This window comes from Dipteris shenzhenensis, chromosome 17 (assembly GCF_047967505.1).
Source record: "Dipteris shenzhenensis isolate YYH24624 ecotype China chromosome 17, Dip_SZ_1.0, whole genome shotgun sequence".
In the NCBI taxonomy this organism is placed as follows: Eukaryota; Viridiplantae; Streptophyta; class Polypodiopsida; order Gleicheniales; family Dipteridaceae; genus Dipteris; species Dipteris shenzhenensis.
In genome coordinates this window covers 1,754,488-1,779,026 of record NC_141612.1, presented here as the reverse complement: position 1 = coordinate 1,779,026, position 24,539 = coordinate 1,754,488, and the positions used below count along the sequence as shown (strand labels likewise).

Here is a 24,539-nt window from a genome sequence, read left to right as displayed (position 1 = left end):
TATCCTTGTGTGATTTTTAGCTGGAGGTCCTAACGTTGTATTAAACCTCTCATTTTGTTTTCGAAAATGATAGCAAGAAAAAGAGAGGTTATGAATCCTAAGTAGGGAAATTGGGGAGGGATATAGATGTGAAGATCCAAATTTTGTAGATTTCAGATTCCTCTTTTGAATGTGCTAAATATGTTGACAGATACTCATCTTTAGGCCATGAGAAGGACATGTTGAATGAACGTTGGGAGGAGCAAAATGCAGCATTAGTGGCATCCCATGAACAAATAATTCAAGTGAGTTTGCCTGAAATTTTGGGCTTGAAGCCACTATTAAGATATTGACATTAATTATCAAAATCCTTTCAAACCCAACCTTGTACGGTGTGACAGCTTTGAAGAATTAGGAAGGTAAATCAAGTTTGAAGTCTATTTATTTGCATTGTTTTTCTTTTTTCATGAAGAAGTATTTTGTTAACTATGAAAAAATTATCTATGAGTAGCATGAGAAGAACGTGGGATGGTCAAGCCCTATTCAACAGGAAAGGCCCAGTAAAGATCCAAGGCTGAGACTGAAGTGCCACCTACAACCTATAGTGACTTCCAAGAAGAAGGGCAGCCTCTCCACTCCCAGAGGAAAATAGCCCTCCTGGGGGAAGCATTGTTATATTGGAAGACCTATACAGATTAAAATGTACATACTTCAATGGTGCAGAGAACACTATAATTAAAATCTGCAAAAACACAGTTAGCAGCCAATTGAGCTGCAGCTGCTCCCCGTTGCATCTCTCACATTCCCTCCCTCCTCCTGCCCCTCCCTGCCTCCTTGCTTCCCTTCCGCACCTACTGCTAGACCCCCTGCCTACAGCCTTCCCTTGCTGTCCTTCCCGCATGCTTCTTCTGCAGTCTTCTGCCATGCTGCTCATCTGCACCCGCTGCTGCTGCTCTCTGTTCTGCTTGCTAACCCTGCTTGCTGTTTTTCCTTTCTCCACCTGATGTTGCTGCTCCTTGCCCCCCTGTTTCTGCTCCTTGCTCCACCTACTAACCCCGCTTGCTGCTGCTCCCTGCTCTGCTACTTGCTAACCTCCCTCCTTTCTGCTGCTAACCTCCCGTTCCCTACAATTTCTCTCTTTCTCTGCCTCCCTGCTAACTCTCTCAGCCCCCACTAACTTTCCTAGCTCATTCTAATCAGAGCTGTTTACAGAGATGGAAAAAGACTAATCAGAGATTTCAAATCCAAACCTAACCTGGAGCTGCTACTCCTCCCCCTTCTCCTCAGCCGTACGGCCTTCTCTCCCTCCCCCCTCTACCCGCTGCTGCCCTTCTGCCGTATGGCCGTATGGCCTCCTACCCCACTCCCTACTATGCTCCCTCTACCCGCCCTAGCCTAGCCCTCTCTTTTCCATGCTAGCCTCTACGCCCCACCCTCTCCGCCCTACCCTCTCCTCCCAGCCCCTTCTTCCTCTCCGCCTACCTTCTCCTACCCCTTCCCTAGCCTCTCCTCATAGTCTCCTCCTACACTCTCCCTACCCTCTCCTCTCCCTATTGGCCCCCAGGTGTTCTTTTTTTTTTCCCCCAAAGAAAGGAACCTTCTATTAATGCTTGAAAGATTTCATACAAGACAACAGCCCCGAAGGTGCTGAGTATGAAAAAAACCCGGAAAAGGCTGAAAGAAAAACCGGTCTATTCTAGAGAAGCCCAGCTCACTGCCTAGGGGGCCTTTGGAACTGGGGCTAACAGCCAAGTGGGGGGACTATATAGGCTAACAGCCAAGTGGGGGGACTATATAGCTAGTGAATCCCTCGCGGAGGGAAGATGTAGAAAACACCTGCAGGCCAAGCCTTGTAGAAACGAGCACGCCTCTCAATAGTCGCCCTAGAGCCTGGAGTCCTACGCTCCCAGGTGGACCATAGAGTGTAAATGATATCATGCCAAATGGCAACCAAGGTAGCCGAGGGTGGAACCGGGTGCTCTTCCATCATAAGACTGCACCGAGCCACCTAAATGTTCCAAGCCGTGATGCTAGCTACCACCTCCCAAACACTATCCTCCCTAGGAGGAGGACGAGCTAGGGTGTCAGGGGAGACTACCTTGTGGAGTGCAATCCTCTGAATGCTCTGACCCTGTATCTGGTAGGCTTGGGAGATCTCATCAATCTGAAACGTGTGTCCTCCCTCTGTCAACTAAGCCACCATCCCCCAGGTGTAGTCTCTGCGTATACTTTGCATGCGTGTCATGATCATGAGGGCTCTCATCCAGATCCTCGTTGCGCTACGACAGCTCCATAGGCAGTGCGAGATAGTCTCCAGGACACCGTTTGAGCAGCAGTGGCATTGCCCCTCCACTCGCATCTGCTCCAACCATGGGCCGATGGGCAAGCCTCCTTGGGCTGCAAGCCAAAAGAAGTATGAAATCTTCCTCGGCCGCAAGCTGGACCACAACCGCGTCCAAAACCTGGAGTGAACATCTTGGGGCACTCTCTAGGTCACCCAGTGTCTCTCCCTCGAGGGGGTCCACCTCGGCGAGTCCATCTAAAGTCTCCTGCCAATCCATGTGGTGTAGGAAAAGAAAGGAACCTCATCTATCGTCTTAGCTAGGCCGCCCCTGAAGGGCCAGAACTGGCCCCCAGGTGTTCTTCGAGGGACATGATCCAGATCCAGCTTTCATTGTACGGCGATACTCAATGGAGTCTTTGAAGAGACCTAGTGGCTAGCTAGGAACAGAATGGAAATATGGAAAGCATAATGAAAGGAAAAATGGAAAGGAAAATGAAAGAACAAGTGCTAGGCAATGATAACCAAAATACCCACATGATATAAAGCTTGATGTTGACTGATATTTTAGACAATAGACAAGTACAACACTATATAGTGTGCCACTAGACTCTAGAAAGTCACAATGTCTATGAGATATCTCCCAATATGACACGTGGCATGTCTAGGACTCACTAGACTATAAAACCACACCTAGACCACCTAGAACACTCGTTTTAGACTCACTTTGGCTTCATATTCCTACAGTCTTGTTCCCTCCAAGATGTTCCCTTCACTCCTTTCAGAGCTGCTCATGCCTTAGTAGACACATAATGGGAGATTCTTGCTAGCATTGTAGCTTGGCATATTTGGATAGCCAGGTGTACAGAGGCGATGGAGGGTACCTAGGTTCACCCCTCTCAGGCTATGGCCAGCGTCACAGTACACACTCTGATGGCCATATGGGCGAGCATGTAGGGATCCTCCAGAGCAGCCACTTCCAGGAAAGTTACTTTTTTCAGAGTTTGGAGAGGATCTCCTTTCTTCCCTGAGTCTCCCCCAGGGTTGAGGTGGCATTTTCAGCCTCCACCTTGGATTTTTATTAGCTCCTTTTGAGCTGTTTTTTTCCCCTCATGCATAGCATGATGTATTTCCGCATTTGAGCTTGCTCTCGCGGTTTTCATTCATACTTAATGAAGTAATTTTCTTGAAAAAAAAAAGGCATTTAATGTGCTCTCCCCCCCATTGTTTGAACAAAATATTTGTATTCTAGAATTGGTTTGGTTCTCAGCCAAGGCTTTGAACTCTTTGAACCAATAAAGCAATCAAATTTTGTCTTCATGAGGAAGAGCCATGTGAATCTAGAGTAGTCATCAATGAAGGTAACAAAATACCTTGCCTCTCTATGGGTTGTCATGTTTATGGGACCACATACATCACTGTGTATGATTTGCAAAACTCTAGTGGCTTTCACTGAACCTGAGCCATCCTTCTTGAAAGGAAGATGGTGCAATTTGCCAAGAGCACACCCTTCACACACTTCAATATTTGGCTGTTGTAATTTTGGAATTTTATGAACCATTTCATTGTTGTACAAGTAGGCCAATGCCCTATAATGAACATGGCCAAACCTAGCATGCCATAAATCACTAGGAGAAGAAAACAAGATAGCCAAAGCTTGTTGTACGTAGGGCTGACCATCAAGCTTGTATAGCCCTTTATCGTAAGTACTTGTTGCCACAATTTCATACCCTTTCTTGGGATCCTTGATCTTGCATTGATCATCTTGAAACTCAACAAGCATGTGTTGATCATGGACAATAGACAAGACTGAAATTAAATTCTTTCTCGAATCTGGGACATACCAAACATCACAAATCCAAAAGGATGGGAATATCTCCCACTCCTATGATGTCTAGTGATGCATCATTTGCACATGTAACCCGTCTACCATGAACAGGTGATATTTCCACAAACCACTCCTTTCTAGGAGTCATGTGCTTAGTAGCACCACGATGGCAGCAAAAGAAGCATCTGTTGGGGTAGACACCCAGGACACAAGCGAGAGAGAGCAAGAGAGCAATGAATCATGAAAATGATATAACTGAAAGGATCCAATAGTGCAACTGAGAGAATGAAATACAAATGAGTGTAGGGGGTATATATACCTGACCCACCTAACACTAGGAAATAACTAGGCTAGAAATGAACATAAAAACATCTAGACTAGCCTATACAACCATACCATAGACTATGTTCCAACATTCCCCCCCTCAATGGTATGGTCAAGTACCCTGGAAACGTCTCAGAGGTACCTAGTGATACCTAAAGTACCACTGGTTGCACATGTTCATCCAAAGGGACATGGATATAGCAACCTAGGGTAGCATACACAAAAAAAAACAGCAGTGTCATTTCACTACCCCCCGTGACACTGGTGTGTCTCTCATACCAAGCCGATCTCTGCATCTGATGAACGAGTCCGCACCAAGGGCTTTAGTGAAGAGATCTGCTACATTGTCCTCAGAGGGACAATAATGGAGTGTAAGTGTGCCATCCTCAATACAACCACGAATGTAATGATAGTGGTTTTCAATGTGCTTCATGCGAGCATGGAACACAGGGTTGTTGGCAATGGCTATGCATGACTGGCTATCACAATGAAGAACTGTCACTGGTGAAGCCTGTGATATATGCGTGTCATACAACAACTTCTGCAACCACATACACTCTGTAGTAGCTGTGACTGCTGCCATGTACTCCGCTTCACTGGATGAGAGTGCATTCCTGGGCTGCTTCTTACTTAGCCATGATATGCATGAGGTGCCAAGAAAGAAAGTATACCCAGAAGTGGATTTCCTGTCATCACAATCCCCTGCCCAATCTGAATCTGAATATCCAGATAGCTGCAAGTCAGTGTTCCTCGCATAAAACAGACCCAAAGTCTGCGTACCCTGCAGGTAACGAAGAACTCTCTTGGCAGCATGCCAATGAGTGACAGTAGGATCATGCATGAATTGAGACAAAATGCCCGTGGCATAGGCAATGTCTGGTCGTGTAGAGCACAAATAAATCAGCTTTCCCACTAGCTGTCTATACAATGTGCCATCAAACCTCTCCGCCGTATCAACAAACTTTGAAAGTTTAAAGCCTTTCTCCATAGGAGTTGCCACTGGTTTGCTGTCCTTCATGTTAAACTGAGACAAAATCTCACTGACATACTTGGACTGAGTGACATGAATACCATCCTGTGTCTGCCAAACCTCCAATCCAAGGCAATAATGTAAGAGGCCTAGGTCTGTCATCTCAAACTGTGAAAACAGTAGCTTCTTGACTGCCTCTACCTGTGACTGATCACTGCCAGTGAAAATAATGTCATCTACATATAAAATGAGAATCAATATGTAGTCATGCCTCTGTAGCACATAGAGATTGGGCTCCGTGGGAGTATGCTCAAACCCATAAGATAACAAACATGAATGAATCACTGAATACCAAGCCCGTGGTGCTTGCTTCAGCCCATACAATGCCTTGTTGAGTTTGCATACTTTATCCTCCTGTCCTGTGACAGGAAAGCCAGGTGGTTGCCTCACATAAACTTCCTCCTGGATATCTCCATTCAGAAACGCTGTTTTCACATCATACTGGAAGATGGGCCATCCATACGATGCTGCTATTGCAACCACACCACGAATGGTGGTCATCCTGGCAACCGGGGCAAATGTTTCCTCATAGTCAATGCCCTCTCTCTGCCCATAGCCTTGCACAACCAATCGTGCCTTGCATTTCTCTACTGTGCCATCGGCATGATATTTGACCTTGTAAACCCACCGGGTGCCAATGACTGACCTCCCCACAGGTGGAGTAACTAGGTCCCATGTGTGATTCTTCGAGATGGCATGAAGCTCATCTTGCATTGCCTTGTACCATCGTGGATCCTGCATAGCAATGCTGTAGTTATCAGGCTCTACAGGTGCTTGAAGCACATCAGCCATCAAGGCTAAATTGACCTGATTTTTCTGGGCTGTTTTGGACCTTGTCTGCATGCCATGAGGCTGGGCCTCTTGTGGCAGAATGACAGCCTGTTTTTGCTGTTTTGGTACAGCAGTAACTGGAGCAACCTTTGGTCTCCTGTTATATACAATGAGGGGCTGTTCTGATGCAACAGCGGGCTGAGGACCTTGCTGTATATTCTGGGGTGCTGTAGCAACTTGCTCGGACTGTTCAGTAGGCATACTGAAGTTGAGAATAGTCAAGGGTGCATCCATGCTATCTCTGACATCTGGTAGAGTGTCCGGTAAAGTGTCACACTCAGCAAACTTTACATCTCTGCTAAGAACAATGGACCGTGTGTCCGGATTCCAGAGTCTGTAACCTTTGCTGGCCTGTGAATACCCCACAAATATGCATTTCACTGCCTTATTGTCCAGCTTCTTTCTCTGTTTCTTTGGCACAAGAGCATAACAAACAGAACCAAAAATCCTGAGATGTCCCACTTTCGGTGGAGACCCATAGAACACCTCGTATGGTGTCTTGTCAACCAAGGCCTTGGTTGGACACCTGTTCTGAATGTATGTGGCTGTCATGACAGCCTCTCCCCAAAATTTCTTATGCAGGTGCTTGTGAGACAACATGCACCTGGTCATGTCAAGCAATGAGCGGTTTTTCCGCTCAGCAACACCATTTTGCTGTGGTGTGTAGGGAGTGGACAGCTGATGCTTGATCCCATGCTTTGCCAAATAAGCTGTGAAGGCATTGGAAAGATACTCTCCCCCATTATCAGACCGTAGGGTCTTGATTTTCAAGTTTAGCTTGTTCTCAACAAGCTCTTTGTATTCCTGAAAATAGGCAAAGACTTCAGATTTGTCCTTCATCAGAAAGACGCATGCAAATCTTGAGAAGTCGTCTATGAACGTCACAAAGTACTTTGCCTTGGCATGTGTGGCAACACTGAGTGGCCCACACACGTCTGAATGCACCAACTGCAACCTTTCGGTAGCTCTGACTGCTCCTGCAAGGGGAAATTTCTGTTTGTGCATTTTCGAAAGCACACAATGCTCACATAATTCTGATTTGGGTGTTGGTAGAGCCGGCATGCCTGTCACCATGTTATGGGTGGACAAAAATTGCAAGCTCCTGGTGTTGATGTGCCCAAACCGTGCATGCCACAAAGAGACCAAATCCAGAGATGTCACTGCCATGGCAACCTCTCCTGGTGAAGATGCATCCAATGTGTATACACCATCATGGAAAGAACCAGTAGCAACAACCTGAAAATCTTTGGTAGGATCCTTGATCCGGCATTGCAAATCTTGGAATTCCACAAGCATGTGTTGCTTCACTGTTAATGTAGGAACTGAAATCAAGTTCCTCTTCAGACCCGGAACATGCCACACATCACGAATGAATTGGGTTTTGCCATCAGAAAATTTAATTGGCACATCCCCAATTCCATGAACCTTGTGTCTAGCATTGTTGGCACATGTCACAAATCTGCCCTCTGAGGATGCATATTCATCAAACCACTCCTTGCGAGGAGTCATGTGCTTTGATGCACCACTGTCGATACACCAAGCATCATTCATAACAAGCATCACCTCTGAAGTAGAGGGCTGGGAACTGTCTGCATCAGAAATCTCTCTGAGATCTACAGCAAAACAGTAGCTTTTCTCATCTGACACTGTGTGTGCCTGCTCAGACTTCTCATCTGCATCATCTTGGGCAAGATTGGCCTTACCCTTCTTCAAAGAGTCTGCATATTTCTTCTCAGCATAGTGGCCTGGTAGCTTACAATAGTGGCAGGTGCCTTTGATAGGCTTCGCTTCTTGTGCTTTCGGCTGTGGCTCCTGTTTCTTAGGAGTCCACCTATTTTGCTTTTTCTGTGGCTGAGCCACCTGAGGTGTCGGCTGAGCCGGTCCTTTGCCTTTGGCCTGGCCTTTGCCTCTGCCTCGGCCATGCATGGCATATGCCTTTTCATGAGTGCCTTCTTGATCAAAGTTTCTCATGGTTTGCTCTTCCTGCAATAACAAACCAACCAGCTCTTGGTAAGAGACTGGTGCAACCCGCATGGTCTGGTTTAAAGATGACGTAAAATTTCTGTAAGAAGGCGCCAAGCTATTCAGAGTGAGAGTGACCATCTTCCGGTCACTAATGGCTTCATCCAAGGCAGCGAACTGATCTCTGATATCAGTGAGCTTGGATGTATGCTCAAGAACAGACTGATGCTCAGTCATCTTGAGAGCTTTGAGTTCATTCTCCAAAGCTAGAATTCTCGCCTCATTCTTCACATTGTGGTAGTGGCAGTGACTGTACTGCTAGAAGACGATGTACTGCTTGAAGATGCACTAGCAGTAGGGCCTGCTGGCCTTTTCTCTTCACCTGACACAAGCTCCCATAGGTCTTTGCCTATCAGCAAATGCTTGACCATGAAGGCCCAAAGACCATAGTTTGTGCCGTCAAGTTTGTCATGCTCAGCAAATGAAAATGACTCAGATGCCATGGCTAAAAATCTGCAAGAAATCTGGAAGAAAAATTGACCTGCACCTGTCCTGTACCTGTCCCTGCACCTGTTTTTGAAGGGCTATAACAGATGCCCGGGTATCCAAAAGTGATACCGAATGAAATAGAACAACAGTACAATGGACAGAGGGTATGACAAAGATGAAATACCTCTGTTGATTTTGCTTGAAACTGCCCGAAAATTGCTCAGAAAATGGTCCAAAAATTGGACTGTGAGCACTTTTTGTCTGTGTCGCAGTTTGCTCCTGGGGGCACCTTTCGGGGTCAAAAATACCACAGGTAGGCAGAGTTTATCAGACACTTGGAGTGTCACAACTCAAGACCTGTATACAGGTAAGTGATGTGCAGGCTCAGTTTGACCAAATTTGGTCAAGCGGGTGCTCTACAGCACGTCAAAATGTGCTCCGAATGCCCTTTTACAAAGGGCAAAATCCTTTGTTAGGACTTAGAATTTTTCAAGAAAGCCCAAAAATACAAAGGAATGCCAAATACAAAGGAGTTTAGGGGGCTTTTTAGCCTTTCCCCAAAAATTTGGCCTGGGGCCAAAAATCAAACCAAATTGGCATTGGTTAGCTAAACTAACCACAGTTAGTCTAACTTGGGAAAAATGCCCTAAAAATTTGGTGTGGCTCCAAAGTTGGCTGTGGCTATGGCCTTCGCCGCCACCCTGCACGTCGCCTTCGCCTGTCGCCGCTTGCTTGCTGCGTTTTTGGCGGAGTGCTTGTGTTGCTGAGTCCGCTCGCCTTGCCTGGCTGGACCACGAACTGCGCGCGTCGCCTTCCTCTGTCTACCCGCGAGTGCTCGGGTGCTGGTCGCGATGGCCTGATTCGCCTGTGGCGTGGCGTGCTCGCGCCAGTTCTCTGCTTCTGTGTTCGTCTGCGCCGCGATTCTCCTCCAGCAGCCTGGCTTCGCTTGCGCGTGTCACCACCCTTCTCCTGAACGCACAACGAGCACTTGCTTTGAGGAGTTGAAGTCCTCGCAAAGAAGCCTTCCTGCGACACTGTTCTCCAGCCACCTGCGTGAACTCTCCTCTCTCAGAGAAAGAATGCTCAATGAAAGAATGCTCAATGAACTCCTCTCGAAGAACACTCTTTTCTCTAAGAAAAACGTCTCTTTTTTTTTTTTTTTTTTCTTTCAGCAAGGTGCTCTTCTACAAAGAATGCTATCTCACGAAGGAACTTGTTCTTTTCTCAAGAAACACTCTCTTCCTTACAAAGAACTCTCTTCTTTTTCACGAAGAACTCTTCTCAGCAATTTCCTTCACAGCAAATAACTCACAACCCCTCCCTAAGGAGATCACCCAGCAAGCTATTCAGCAGAAAACTCAGAAAGAAGAGCCCCCCCTAAAGAGAAAGAGCATTCACTCGCAAAAGACTTTCACAACACACAGGCTGAGCCTGTTTGCAGCAAAAAAATTTGCAGCAAAAGCGCAAAACAGGAGGCTGAGCCTCAAGCGCTCCTCTCAGTGAGTTCACCTCACTCTCTCAACACAGAGCTGAGCTCTGATACCAAATGTTGGGGTAGACACCCAGGACACAAGCGAGAGAGAGCAAGAGAGCAATGAATCATGAAAATGATATAACTGAAAGGATCCAATAGTGCAACTGAGAGAATGAAATACAAATGAGTGTAGGGGGTATATATACCTGACCCACCTAACACTAGGAAATAACTAGGCTAGAAATGAACATAAAAACATCTAGACTAGCCTATACAACCATACCATAGACTATGTTCCAACAGCATCAACAGACTGAGCATGTGCACTAGAATCCCCCCTAGTATCAAAGCTGTCCTGAACTACAGAAAACGCAAAATCTTTGTCCTCTTGTGCAAAGTGTGCTTGTGGTGGAGCATACCCAACTAGCTCATCAAATGAGAGAAGGGGCTGCCCTGAGCATAATAGTCAAAGAGGTAACAAATGTGCCATAAGAGGGAGCCAAGCTATTGAGAGTGATAAAGACTAATTTCTTGTCATCTATTTCCTCATCAACATTTGCTAGCTGATCTCTGAGATCACTGATCATTGTAATGTGCTCTGTGATTGTCTAACCTTCTTGCATCTTCTGCTCCTTGAGCTTATTGGTCAATGCAATGACCCTTGTCTCATTCTTGACATGATACATGTTTGCCAACTTTTCCCATGCATCCTTTGCATCTGTGCATGGATTAATGGTTGTCATAATGTGCCTCTTCTCTTATGAGAAAATCAAGAACAATGATTGGGTATTTCTATGATCGAACTTCTTCTAGTCCTCCAAAAGTGCCGGAGGAGTGGCAGTAGAAGTAGTAGAAGTAGCAACAGTAGAAGTAGTAGAACTAGTGGCAGGAGTAGCAAAATTGGTGGTAGAGAATGAGTTAGCACTAGCAGCAAGAGGTCTAGTCTCATCACCACTCACAATATCCCATAAGTTCTTGCCAACCAAAATGTTCTTAAGCATGAATGACCACAAGGCATAGTTGGATCCTTCCAACTTATCACCCTCGGTCGTCATAATGCCAAAGCTCTCATTCTAAGACATCCTGACTTCAAAACAACATCGACTACAAATGCACCTGCAAAGAAGAATGCAATGGAACAGGACATGCCTCTAATTGCTCTGTGCAATCACTATTGCACGTATGGCATCAACCATAGCAAAGTGGAACCGACTGCTCTCCAATCAACCAACAAAATGCACCTCAAGTGCAAATATGTGTCTATGGACTCATCAAAAAATCCCCAAATGCACCTATATGCCAGAAGCCAAAAAAGTTGTACACCAAAGAAAAACCATATGCCAAAACAAAGTTGTACGCCAAAGAGAAACTGTACGCCACAAAAAAGATATACGCCAACGAAAAGCTATACGCCAAAGAAAAAGCTGTATGCCAAAGAAACCTATATGCCAGAAAATTGCACGGTCTGGAGCAATACACAAATAGAGTGGAACATAATGCACGATCCGGAGCAAAATCCGTGGGCCAGAGAGCGTAGGCTAGAGCAAGTGGATCATGAGATGTAAGGTGACTCAAAGAGCCCACGAAAGTGCTCCCACAAAGGTGCTCTAAAGTTCACGAACAGGCTAAGGTGATAGGAGCAACACACTGACGCCGAACAACTTGGTGATGGGAAGCAAGATAGGAACCAGGAGCTAGTGAGTGTGGGTCTAATACCACATGAAGGAACAAATGGAGAAAGGTTGTGAACACAAGTGAGCAAGAAGTGGTCACACAGAAACTCCAATAGAATGTTCAATTAAAATGAAGTACAAGTACTTTGGTATATATAGTACCCAAGTACTACACACCAAAATAGACTAAGTCCTAGTCTATCCTACCCCACCATATCATTGTATGTGTCTACACGAGCTTGCTCACGCGGGTATTTTTCATATTTTATCGAAGTCTTATTCGTGAAAAAAAAAAAAGAATTTCATGCTCTGCAGAATGTATCTCTACTTGGAATCTCTTCTCTTGTCTATCTCTTTCATACTTAAGAGAAGTGTATTTCATGAGGGGGACATTGTCAATGCAAAACATTTTTTACCATACTTAAAATTGTGAAAATCAACAGGAACTTACTGAAGAGTTTGAAACAAAGCTAGAAGAAGAGCACCAAGCGTATGAGAAAGTGCAACATGAAATGGATCAAACTAAGAAGGATTTTGAGGAGATCAAGAGACAAACCGAAGAAGACACAGATCAAGAGATAGAAGAATTGAAGCAGAGGTACGGACAAATGTTTAGTAAATTATTTTTGAACAAAAGAAGACACAAACAAACACACACACACACACTTTTTTTTTTTTTTTTGGTGAAAATATTGTTGCTTTTATATTACAAGATGAGCATCCCAAAGCAGGATATGCTCAAAATACATCAAGCAAAGATGTCAATATATGACAAATATACATCCTAATCTAGAGACCTTGTTTGCAAACAATCATAATACGATTGTTTGCACACACACAAACACACACACATACAACCTTTTTTGGTGAAATTCATAGGTATTATATTACAAGAAACTATGAAACTACCCCCCCCCAAAAAGAGGGGACATGCAGTTACAACATCAAAGGATCTCATTGTACGACAAAAAAGTAGGATAATCCAGATCTTGTACATGCATGCAGTCAAAGAAAGATTGGCATAGAGAAGCACGGAAGAAATGATACTTACATAGGTCAACGGAAGAAATGATACTTACATAGGTCACGGTCACCAAAGGCTCTATGATTATAGTCCTTCCATAGAGCCCATAGTGCCCAAAAACGGACCCAATGAAAGAAAATATCAAATCCTTTCCTGAGAGACACACACACATAGACATATGTACACACATGCACACATGTTGACATATAGAGGTAGTTTGCAAGTCCCATAAAACAATTGCATGCATCAATACTTCAATGAGAAGAAGAGAATCGCTTGCTTTTGTGTCTTTTGGTCCTTGCAAACATTTCCTCCGGGTTTCGGGTATGAAAGACGTAGAGTAGTAGACATTCCAGCTTCCATACAACACATGACTTGCTTTTCCTAATACTTTTTCAGCTTCCCTATCCTTTTCCCATTTTCCTGGTGTCTTCCATCCACCATTTTCCTTTTCTTTCTTTCCATCCCCATCTTTTTTCTTCATCCTGTGCAGATGTTGGGGTACTTGAAAGTGCACCTCTTGCATGGAATCTGATTGGCTAGGACTCAGATAAATACATTCTCTTATAGGCCCCACATGGAGGAAGGCTACAACCACACAATAGTATCAAGGCCTTGAATTATGCACCCTATGTAAACATAGAAGTTGGAGACATCAGAGCATGTGTTGATGAGAGGTTGGTATCATTTTTCTGTTTGCTTTGGGTTTTATATACAAGACCATATCATAGCCTACTCAAACCAGTGTTGGGCAGCCCTCTTCATGGCAAAGGTCACCAGAAACATACACAAACTCATGAGAGTTGTGACTAGATAACAACGGGTGATCACAGATTTCTTCTTCATGTAAGATGGATCGACACTAAGTAGCGAACACAAGACGAGAGACCAAAGCTTACCTCATAGAGATGTGTCCGCCCCTTTAGGTAGAGCAGAGGTAAACAGCAATAGACTATAACATGAGACACCAAGATTCATAGTGGGGTCAATAAGCACAAGCATAGCTTAAATTGACCATGGCTAGGTTGTCAGATGATTGACCACCACAAGATTAAGATATCACGTACAAATTGTGTTTTTCCCTTACTCTTTTGATTGTTTACATTATTAGTCGTGTACTAGACACCTCTAGTTCTATCAGGTGGTTCTCTATCATGTTGTAATTCCATTTGGTCTCATAGGACTCTTTGCCTTTTGTAGATGTCAATATCTCTTAGGGACCATTGCTTACATATATTAGAGGAGGGCTTCATCAATCCCCAAGCTACAGTTGGTTGGCTTTCCCTTTCGGACCATAGTCTATCGAGAAGGAGAGGATAGGTTTGTTCATCTTCCATCATATCCAGGACGAGAGGAATGTGACTCCACTAATCTTCATGTTGACACCTTTGATTGTAGGCTTCACGTTGTGTTGATCAACCATTTTTACTTGGAAATGTACGTCACTTGTCAACTTCAAACCAAGTTGTTGCAGCATACCTTTGGGCATGATATTCACGGTTGCACCACCATCCATGAAGATGCCCTTTAGTTGCACCCCATTTATGTCCATGGTGAGCCTGGGACTTTGTTCACACATGAGGGCAACACATGCTACGTATTGATTGTCAGTCCATCTGACCAACTCTGTCTTGAACAAATCCCTTGTGTCGACCTCCTAGCATTTAGTTTAGGAATACAATAGTCTGATTCTTGATCTGTGGAGACACACCCCTCACACACTTCATTTGCTGGTTGTTGCAATTTTGGCATTCCTTGAGTCATATTATTGTTGTACAAGTAGGACAATGCCCTGTGATGGACATGTCCAAACTTGGCGTGCCATAAATCAGGCTAGGGAGTGTTTGCTACAGCCAATACCTTCTGATCATAAGGCTGAGCATCAAGCTTGTATAAGCCTCTGTCATATGTGCCTGTTGCTGCAACCTCATACCCTTTCTTCGAATCCTTGATCCTGCATTGGTCATCCTGAAATTTGACCAACATATGTTGATCATGGGCAATGTTTGAAACTGAATTCAGATTTTGCCTCAAATCTGGAACATACCAAACATCTCGGATATATTTAACTTTCCCATTATCAAGCTGAATAGGAATGTGCCCAACTCTGATGATGTCTTGAGAAGCATCATTGGCACACGTAACCTGTCTGCCATGAACAGGTGTGATGCTCTCAAACCACTCCTGGCGAGGAGTCATGTGCTTAGTAGCACCACTGTCGATATACCATGTATCACTTGCAACAACGGAAGCATCCCCTCATTGATTTTCAGCATTCAAATCCCCATTGGCATCCATCTTCTCATTAAATGCAGCAAACCCAAAATCTCTATCACCTTGGGAAAGATGAGCTTCATTTGAAGCACGAGTTTCAGTGGGGGCAACAAAATTACTGTTAGAGCTGTCCCTTTGCCTCTTCTTTTCATTGGCAATCCTTTTCTGACACTCTGCGATGTAATGCCCTGGCTTCTTGCAATAATTGCATTTGCCCTTTTTTTTTTTTGCTTGAACTGCTTGCATTCACCTCCTTGGGCTGCGTTGTATGGCTGTGTTTTGGCTTAAGCCAGCACTCAGAAAAATCAGAAAAAGGTTGATTTTGCTTTGATGACCTCAGTGATGGAAGCTGAAAATGAGCCTCAGAACTTCAAGGATGCTCAGCATAATCTGGCATGGCTGAAAGCTATGGAAGCTGAGATTAAATCCATTGAGAAGAATGCCACATGGGACTTGGTTGATGCGCCCATTGGGAAAAATGTGGTTGGCACGAAATGGATTTATAAGGTGAAATACCATTTAGATGGCACAGTTGAGAAATACAAAGCCCGTTTGGTTGCCAAGGGGTATGCATAAGAGGAGGGGATAGATTATGAGGAGACATTTGCTCCAGTGGCCAAGATGACCACCATTCATTCTGTCATCTCTCTTGCTGCATTTTATGGTTGGTCAGTGTACCAGATGGATGTCAAGAGCGCTTTCCTCAATGGAGATCTTAAAGACGAGGTCTATGTACATCAGCCCCAAGGTTTTGACGTGAAGGGACAAGAGCACAAGGTATGCAAGCTCAGGAAGGCTCTATATGGGCTGAAGCAAGCACCTCGTGCGTGGTATCAGAAGATACATCAGTTTTTGCTGTCCCAGGGCTTCGTAAACACTCATACAGAGCCAAATTTGTGTGTTCTACAGCAAAAATCAGAATTGGTCATGTTGATACTATATGTGGATGACATCATACTCACTGGAAGTGATTTGCACAGCAAATTACAGCAGTGCAGTTCGCTTTATGTCACAACTTTGACATGATAGATTTGCGGCTATTACATTATTGTCTTGGCATTGAGTTTTGGCAGACCCATGATGGGATTTCTATGTCACAGACACAGTATTTGAAGGGGTTGTTGCATAAATTTAAGATGGATAACTGTAAGCCTATGGCTACTCCATTGGAAAAGGGACTCAAGCTGAGTAAGCATGATGCTACTGAAAAGTTTGATGGCACTTTGTACAGGCAGTTTGATATATCTATGCTCCACAAGGCCTGATATTGCCTACGCCATAGGGCTTTTGAGCCAGTTCATGCATTGTCCCACGATCACACATTGGAATGCAGCAAAGAGGGTTCTCAGATATGTCCATGGCACTCTCTCTCTTGCCTTGCATTATGCTTCAGATTGTGATCTAGCGCTGAGTGGTTTCACCGACTCAAATTGGTCAGGGGACATTGACGACAGACAGTTTACTACTGGCTATTGCTTCTCATTGGGTTCAGCTTGTATGTCATGGCTCAGTAAGAAGCAAGAGCGAGTCTCTCTTTCCTCTAGTGAAGCAGAGTACAAAGCTGCAAATTCAGCCACTATGGAGTTAATGTGGTTAAGGAAGCTTTTGCATGACTTGCATCACGCACAGGATGGCAAAGCAAACTCTATCTTCTGTGACAGCCAGAGTTGCATTGCCATAGCCAACAATCCTATCTTTCATGCTCACATGAAACACTGTAAAAATCATTATCATTATGTATGGGATTGTATTTCTGATGGCTTCATTGATCTCATCTATTGTCCATCTGAGGACAATGTGGCAGATATCTTCACCAAATCCCTATCAATAGATATTTTCTTACGACATCGACACGGCCTGGGGATCAGAGACATTCTCACAATGTCAAGGGGGGTTGTGAAGTGATTCACAATGACATTGTTTTCATGTACTCCCATAGGTTGCATATCCATCTGGATGAATTTGTGCAACCATGGTACTTTAGGTACTGCAAGGTACACCTGAGATATTTCTAGGGTACTTTTAGCCATATCTTTGAGGGGGGATTTGTAAGAGATTACAAAGATATGGTGTTGTAGGCATAAAGTCAACCCTATGGTTGACCAGTAGTATTTGGGTACTATATATACCAAGTACTTGTATTTTTTCATTTGAACATTTGTATTGGAGCTTTCTTGTGTGTGCACTCTTGCTCACTTGTGTTCACAACCTGTCTCCACTTTGTTCCTACAGTAAATAATAAGTTTGAGGATGACAATATGGGTCCCCAATCCGGTTTGGTGCAGAAGCTTGAAGTAAAGGGGGATAGGAAGTAGTGGAGGCAAAACGAGGCAGGAGGTACAGATACTTGGATGAAGTGCTCGCGGTGCAACAACCAACGAGGGGTTCCCTAGTAGGATACTCTGGTAGAATCTTCCTTAACCCTTTAAGGTACTTGCACTCAAAGGCTTCATGTCCACAAATTTCACAAAATGTACAAAAGGAGGTAGAAGTCAGTACCTTATGCTTAGTGGACATTCCTAGTGATCATGGCCAAAATCCTTGCACTTGGTGCACCAGAGACCACCACTTCTGACTTGAGTTTCAAAGTATGAAAACCCATCCGCCCATGTTATTTTCTTAAGTCCTTTGATTTCTTCCAACTCCTTCTTAAGATGCTACCATTTTGATGATACCTTCTCTTTTAGAAGCTTGCTGGTCGAAAGGTGTGAATGGTACAAAACTTAATTGAGACCATTCCATCTTCAGCGCTTTCCTCAGGAAGACTTGCAGTGAGGCATGCTTAGGAAGTTTATCAACTAGTCTTATCTTAATGGAGGGAAGTAATGCCTTCAAGAACCACCCCTGCATGACAACATCATTAGGTGGGACTGAGATGTTAGTAGCCAAGACCCTCATTCGAGTGTCCATTTCCGAGATGCTCTATCTAGGCTTCATGGTCTATGTGGACAGATCTTGGACAATCATGTGTTGAACTTTTCTAGTTTGAAAGTCCGCAAGAATTCCTCCCTTAGGTCCGTCCAAATTTGAAAATGATCAAGGGAAACTTAACTCTACCATACATCAGCTGCATCCTCCAAAGACGGTCCTCCGAAGATGATAGAAAGACATGTAGAAAGGCATGCTCGTTCTCCATACCTTTAGTGTTACATGCCATGAGGAATTTTCTCACATGAGCTTCTGCGTCCTCATGGAGTTGGCTCTTGAAATTTTGAGTTTTCACATGGATTTTGTTGAGTAACTCAAGAAGTCTACTCCTACCCACTCTTGGGCCTGAAACAGTTGCAAGAGTTCAAGTGAAACGTGGGTGCCACAGAAACATATGGTGGAGAGGCTAATGAGACAACACCTCTTGGGAGAGGACCACAATGGTGAAGTCCCTACTGAAGAAGATGTGGGAGTCCATGAGGATGCAAGGGCAATTGGGAAAGAGAGAGATGGAGTCGACGAAGCCATGTACAATGGGTAAGTGGCAGAAAAGGATAAAAATAATGAAAAAGGCATTATAGATGAGAAAGGAGTTGGAACATTCATGGAAGGTAGGGACATGACTAGAGCGAAACTAGAGCCCACGGGTGCAATGGATGTAAAAGCTAGACTGGATAGAAAACCGAGGCAATGCATAACAGACAAAATAGTAGCTTGGATGTTGAGTCCAGTGTTGAAGCAGTGTTGAAGCAGTCAATAATGTCATCGAAATGGCCGTTGATGAAGAAATAGTTGTAAGGAAAGCATGAAGGAGCCGCTCCACTCCCTAAGAAAAATAGTCTTCCTGGTAGAGACTGCTCAAGAACATCCTTGCATGCTCCCCCAAATAACCACCGACAATATCTGTCCAAATACTGGCCAATGTGTCTACTTGAGTACCACTCAAAGCCGCTATACACCTTGTTCTCCAAATATGCCACACTAAGATGCACGTTATAATCTCCCATGAAGTATCCATTGAGGCATGTGCAGGTCTGTAAGGAAAGGCAGGGATGTCACCCAGAGTGCATGACTCAACCGAATGTCATTGTACCAAAAGAGCCCAAGAAGAGCCATGTCCCCTATAAATCACTTGAGGCCCCAAAAGAGAAAGCCCAATTGCCGAGCCCCAAGTCATGAAGAAAGGAGGAGGCATGCAGGTGCTCAATAAGCTAGCAATCCCTTTTCAAATGATCCTTGCCTTTCTAAGGACAAATCCAAGCAACTAAACCCCATGTCATGAAGAAAGGGTGGTGGGTAGCCATCGGAGCTAGGCTTCAAGAGGAAAGGGGAGATAGCTGAAGAGAGAGCAGAGGAAGGTGAGAATGGAAGACTAACATGGACAGAGAGAGGAGGATAAGATCGACTGGCACAAGATAGATGAGAAACAAAGAGGATAAGATAGAGATGCATGAGGAGGTTTACCGTGATCTAATGATTTGGGGAGGGGGAGTAAGAGTTCAACCCCTCCCTAGAACAATCACCAAACTGTCGTAGGCCCTTGGGAGGGGCAACCTAACATCACGAATGGGTAAAAGAAGAGAATGTCACCTAACGAAAGAGATAAGTCTCAAATGAAGATCATATTCTCCAAAATACAAGCAGCTTTAGTAGATGGGAAAGCCCTCTTTATGAATGGATGCCAGCTTGCAATAATCTAGCAACATGTGGAGTTTTTGTATTGCCAGCTTGTAAGCACAATATGTGGAGTTTTTGTATTGCCAGAGTGGTATTGACAAGAGCTTTTAGATTCATACATCACCTCTGAGTTCTATACTCTGACATGGGGAGTAGCTCTTTATGGAAGAGGGTTTGGTGCCTTTTCTCTATATGAGTCAGAGGTAGGTGACAATGCCTTCTTCATGCATCAATGTTACGAATGTTTCCCTACAAATCTTAGAATGATGGAGCCTCAGGCTTTGTCCTTCCCATCCAAGCTCAAAACCCATTTCCTTCTCCACAGGCAGGCTCGGTTTGGGAGGTGGTTTCCAGTATTACATTATGGTGGATACGTTGTTTGAGATGTGCTCAGGATATTGGTGGACACGTTGATAGGTCAAAAAATGTAATAAGCTTTTTTGCACTATACATATTGGTGGGTAGGCACATAGGTGTACATAGTTTAGTTTTGGTATGAGAAGTAGTGTGGATGCACCAGTATCTAGAGCATTTGTGGTATCCAATGTGATGGAGTTTTTTGTGTGTGACTTGATATATGTTGTTTAATCACCCTGTGTCTTGGGTTTCCTTTGTTATGAGTGGTTTCCATTTGTTGGGTATCATATGAGTTTTCCGTGTGTCAGGAATGGGTCAAATATATGTGTTTGGTTGTGAGTAATGATGGCTTGAAGGGAATGTGCATTAAATGTGAATGTGGGGCATTTATTGCCTTGGTGTATGATTTATGGGAAAGGGGTTTGTGGTTTAATGCATGTGGTGAGGTGGCCAACCAGTGTGGGAGTTCTGCATGGATGTTGCAAGCTGGCTGTGTGATCAGGTGAAACACTCAGAGGAAGAGTGGAGTTGCCATAGTACGTGGTGGAAGATTGATGGAGTTTCCAAATCGATGATGGATCCGTGGCTGAATCAAGGAAAGGGTTTGGCATGCAAATGAGGAGAGGAGCCTAACATCGTTGAGAGAGAGTGCGAAGGAAGGGAGTGGAGAGAAGGATTTTTGACAGAGAGAAGCATTCTAGCGGGACCTGTTCTGTCTTCAATGATGATTGTCCTAAGGGAACTGGGCTCTCATCGTGGAGTAGCGGGAGATTGCTGCAAATGAGTGACGATCAGAAAACACTGAAGCTTTGGATCAATATTCAAAAGAGTATCTCGACGTGCCTGTGATAATCTGCGCAATGGTCTGTGGAAGATCTTCCTAAGGGATTTGTCGACTTCCTGGTATCGTCTATTGCTGATTTGATCTTGAGTGATCTTGCGCTGGGTCACGTGAAGATACGCTTGTGTGGATGGGCTGATTTGCCTTGAAGATTTTTGAATTTCATATTGAGTTTGGTGCTGGCTGGTGATTGTTGAAGAGTCTATACCATGACATGATGAGTTGGTTGCAGTATGGCCGGTAGATGAAGGGATCTCCTTCATGTCATCGCACTCTTGTGTCTATCTCTTGATGCAAGTTCATGGCAGATGGGAGAGGTTTAAATATGTATTTTTTGTGGTTGGCCTGTGGAGTGTTGCATGATGGGCCGAACTGCTCATATGCAGGTAATTATCTACAAGGAGTGTGTGGTAGGTGTGGATACACAAAAACCAGCAGATGTTTTGATTATTCACTTGGAGTGATCCGTCTTCGAGAAATAATTAAGAGAGTTCTTAAGGAGATTGCCCTGAAGAAAAATAATGCTAAGTTAAATGCAGGTCAGAGCCTTATTGAGGAAAAGAGCTGTTAGGATTGGGGTGTTTGGTTGGTGCTTTTCCAGTTTTTGGAGTTGACAAGATGGCTCATGAATTTCCTAGATTCTATGGGCTACTCAATGAAGACCCTGAAAGATTCATTAAGAGTATGGAGTTTACTGTTTTGATTAAAGACAGGAATGCTCTTGAAGTACTTTCGCAGATTGTTTCCTTTTGTTTGATGGGGGAGGCTCGTACTTGGCTGCAAGATTTTCAGGCTGGATGCCAGGATGAGAAAAAGGTACATCGGGAGAAACTGAACCTTAGTTTGTCAAGTAGGGAATCCTTCCCCCTTGAACTTCTCCATGAGCAATGAGTTTGAAGTGAGAGAACTCATTGTGTACCTTGGAAAATGGCAACTTCAGTCTTCGGCACTTTAGGAGCGGGAAAAGAGATGAAACTGAGGACTGGAGTTGAAGGCAGAAGAGGCGGAGGATAGAGATGTCATCATGCGAGAGATGGAGCAATAATTTGTGGGCAAAATGAGGACAGATCAGCTCATGTGGAGGAGAAGAGGCAATGAGTAGCAATGGCATGCATAATGACGCCAATGGTCGATGTAGCAGCAACTCTCTTCAAATAGGTCGTTTCTTCAAAAACGGGCTCCAAATGAGGTTGTTTTTAGGGAGACCAGTAGTAGAAACATCTCCACAATAGTAAGCAACTACTTCCTTCATAAAAATGCCCCCAAAATGGCAACAAAGACACCCACAAATACCCACAAGAATGGTGACCGAGTTGCTCCTTTTCATGTGGGCAACAAACCAAGGTCCATAGCTTTCGAAGATGAGGCTAAGGTAGGAGAAGAGAACAAAATGGGGAGAAAGGAGTGGAAGGGAGCTCAATCATGGAGGAGAGGATGGCTTCTATTTGCATTCCCTCATCCTCTAGATTGAGCATGGAGAAGGGAAAGGTAGGAAAGGAGGCTCTGAAATAGTTTGACCTTCCAGCTGAAAGTGCATGGTGGAGAGGGAGAGAGAGAGGGTAGGCTAGGGAGAGAGATAATAATACTCAAAGAGAGACATAATGAAATGGAAATGAAATAGCAAGAGCAATGAACAAAATGAAAGTACTCACATGTAGACCAAAGAGCTTGTAGGCTTGATACTTGATTAATGTGACAAATGACAAGTACAGCTCTTATATAGAGCGCAAACACACATATGAGTACCAATGCATATGAATAATTCCCAATGTGACACGTGGCATCCATAAGACACACTAGACTAAATCTCACACTAGGACTCACTAGAACAAACCAAAACTGACTCAACTTGACTCCATTTCCTAACACCAGCATGGACAAGTCATTGAGCTTATTGTTCAAAGCAATTATTCTTGCTTCATTCTTGACATTCCACGTACTTTTCAGCTTGTCGCAAGCATTCTTTGCATGCCTGCACGACTTAATGGTTGACTTAATGTGCATCTTCAACTTATAATGCAATCAAAGACAAAGCTTGGGTATCCCTGCGATCAAAACTCTTCTAATCCTCTGTGGGAGCCACCTGGGTAGTGGCAGTAGAAGCCTGAGTGGTGGTGGAAGATGCACTTGTGCTAGATCTAGTAGGTCTAGTCTCATCACCATTCACAATGTCCCATAAGCCTTTGCCAACCAAAACATTCTTGAGCGTATATGACCACAAAGCATATTTGGGTCCATCCAACTAATCTGCCTCAGTCATGGTTGCTTCTGCGGTTTTTTTTCATACTTAATAGAAGTACTTTTTTATGCAAAAAAAAGTTGGTTCTTTGGTTTGATCTATAGGACCCATCCAGAGTAATATTTCTTAATACTTTCTGAGGGCATATCCTTTCCTTTAAGCTATCCTTGCAGGGAGTTCTTTGACTAATCAATAACCACTAATTATTTTTGCAAAAATAACCCCCAAAAAATTGTGTTCTGGAAAGCATGATGCAACAATATTTACAATGGAGGGGAAATAATGAAAACTTTGAAATCTGCAGGTATGAGGCAAGGCTTGCACAAGAAGCAGATACGATATTAAGGCTCAAAGGTGAAAATGGGCTTTTAAAGAAAAAATTCAACGAGTTTCAGAAGGACATTGAAGAACAAAAGGCAGAAATAAAACAGCTTTTTGATCAGAAAAGAGAACTTTATGCAACATTAGGATTTTTTGAGCGTGATATTGCGTAGGTGCCTTTTTGCCACTTGTAATGCCTGACTTCTGTGTACTTCAATTTGATGGTCCAGAATTAGAAATAATATCAGCAATCAGAAGTAGTTCATGTCCTTTCTCATTGTTTCTTCCAGAGTTTTGGAATTAGACAAGATAAGATATAATAACAAAATCTTCATGCATAAAGTTTGGGTGCAGATCACTGAAGAAGGATGTGTCTGAAAGAGATGAAACCATAGGGGAAAAGGAGAAACGTATTTATGATATCAAAAGGAAGACTCAAGTGAGCATCATTGCAGCTTCTTTTTTACTAACACTGCTGATATATTCAAAAATATAACAAAATTTGATCTGAGGATACATACTACATAAGCGTTGGGAAATCCTCTCAAGTATGGATTAGATGGGCATGCAAGAAGGACCTTGATATGCATTGACATTCCAGCATAAGAAAAAATTTCCTGTACATGCTTTGGATTCTATACCTATTTTTGGTACACCAACTCCCTTCAAATTATTTATAAGGAAAAAGATGAAGGAATCGCTTGGATCGTCATGGACAAGAATTTCTAATACTATCTTCTATATCTTGTTTTCCTTTTAGGAATTGGAGAAAGTGAAGTTTGTGTTGGACTATAAAATCAAAGATCTGAAGCAAACGATTGAGCCACGGGAGCTTGAGCTCCAAAATGCAAAACTTCAGATCGCCAATATGGAGAAAGAACTAGAGAGGTCAAGATCTATGAGACTTAAGTGCAATGACAAACAATCTTCTTGAATTTTTCAAAAATTTGGCATTTTGAACGTATGAGAGAAAAACAAAGAATTATAAAGAACTGTCTAATTCTTCA

The 24,539-nt window shown here is 43.7% G+C and overlaps 1 protein-coding gene across 1 annotated transcript in view; it reads left to right on the top strand.

Annotated features, from left to right (window-relative positions):
* LOC147891511 (uncharacterized) overlaps window positions 1-24,539 on the top strand; it is a 170,527-nt gene that overhangs the window by 119,603 nt on the left and 26,385 nt on the right. Inside the window, exons 11-15 of the mRNA XM_087387981.1 lie at window positions 191-284; window positions 12,315-12,469; window positions 23,516-23,701; window positions 23,887-23,971; window positions 24,293-24,420. Of these exons, the coding sequence (XP_087244107.1) occupies window positions 191-284; window positions 12,315-12,469; window positions 23,516-23,701; window positions 23,887-23,971; window positions 24,293-24,420 (648 nt within the window). The remainder of the gene's footprint in view (window positions 1-190; window positions 285-12,314; window positions 12,470-23,515; window positions 23,702-23,886; window positions 23,972-24,292; window positions 24,421-24,539) is intronic.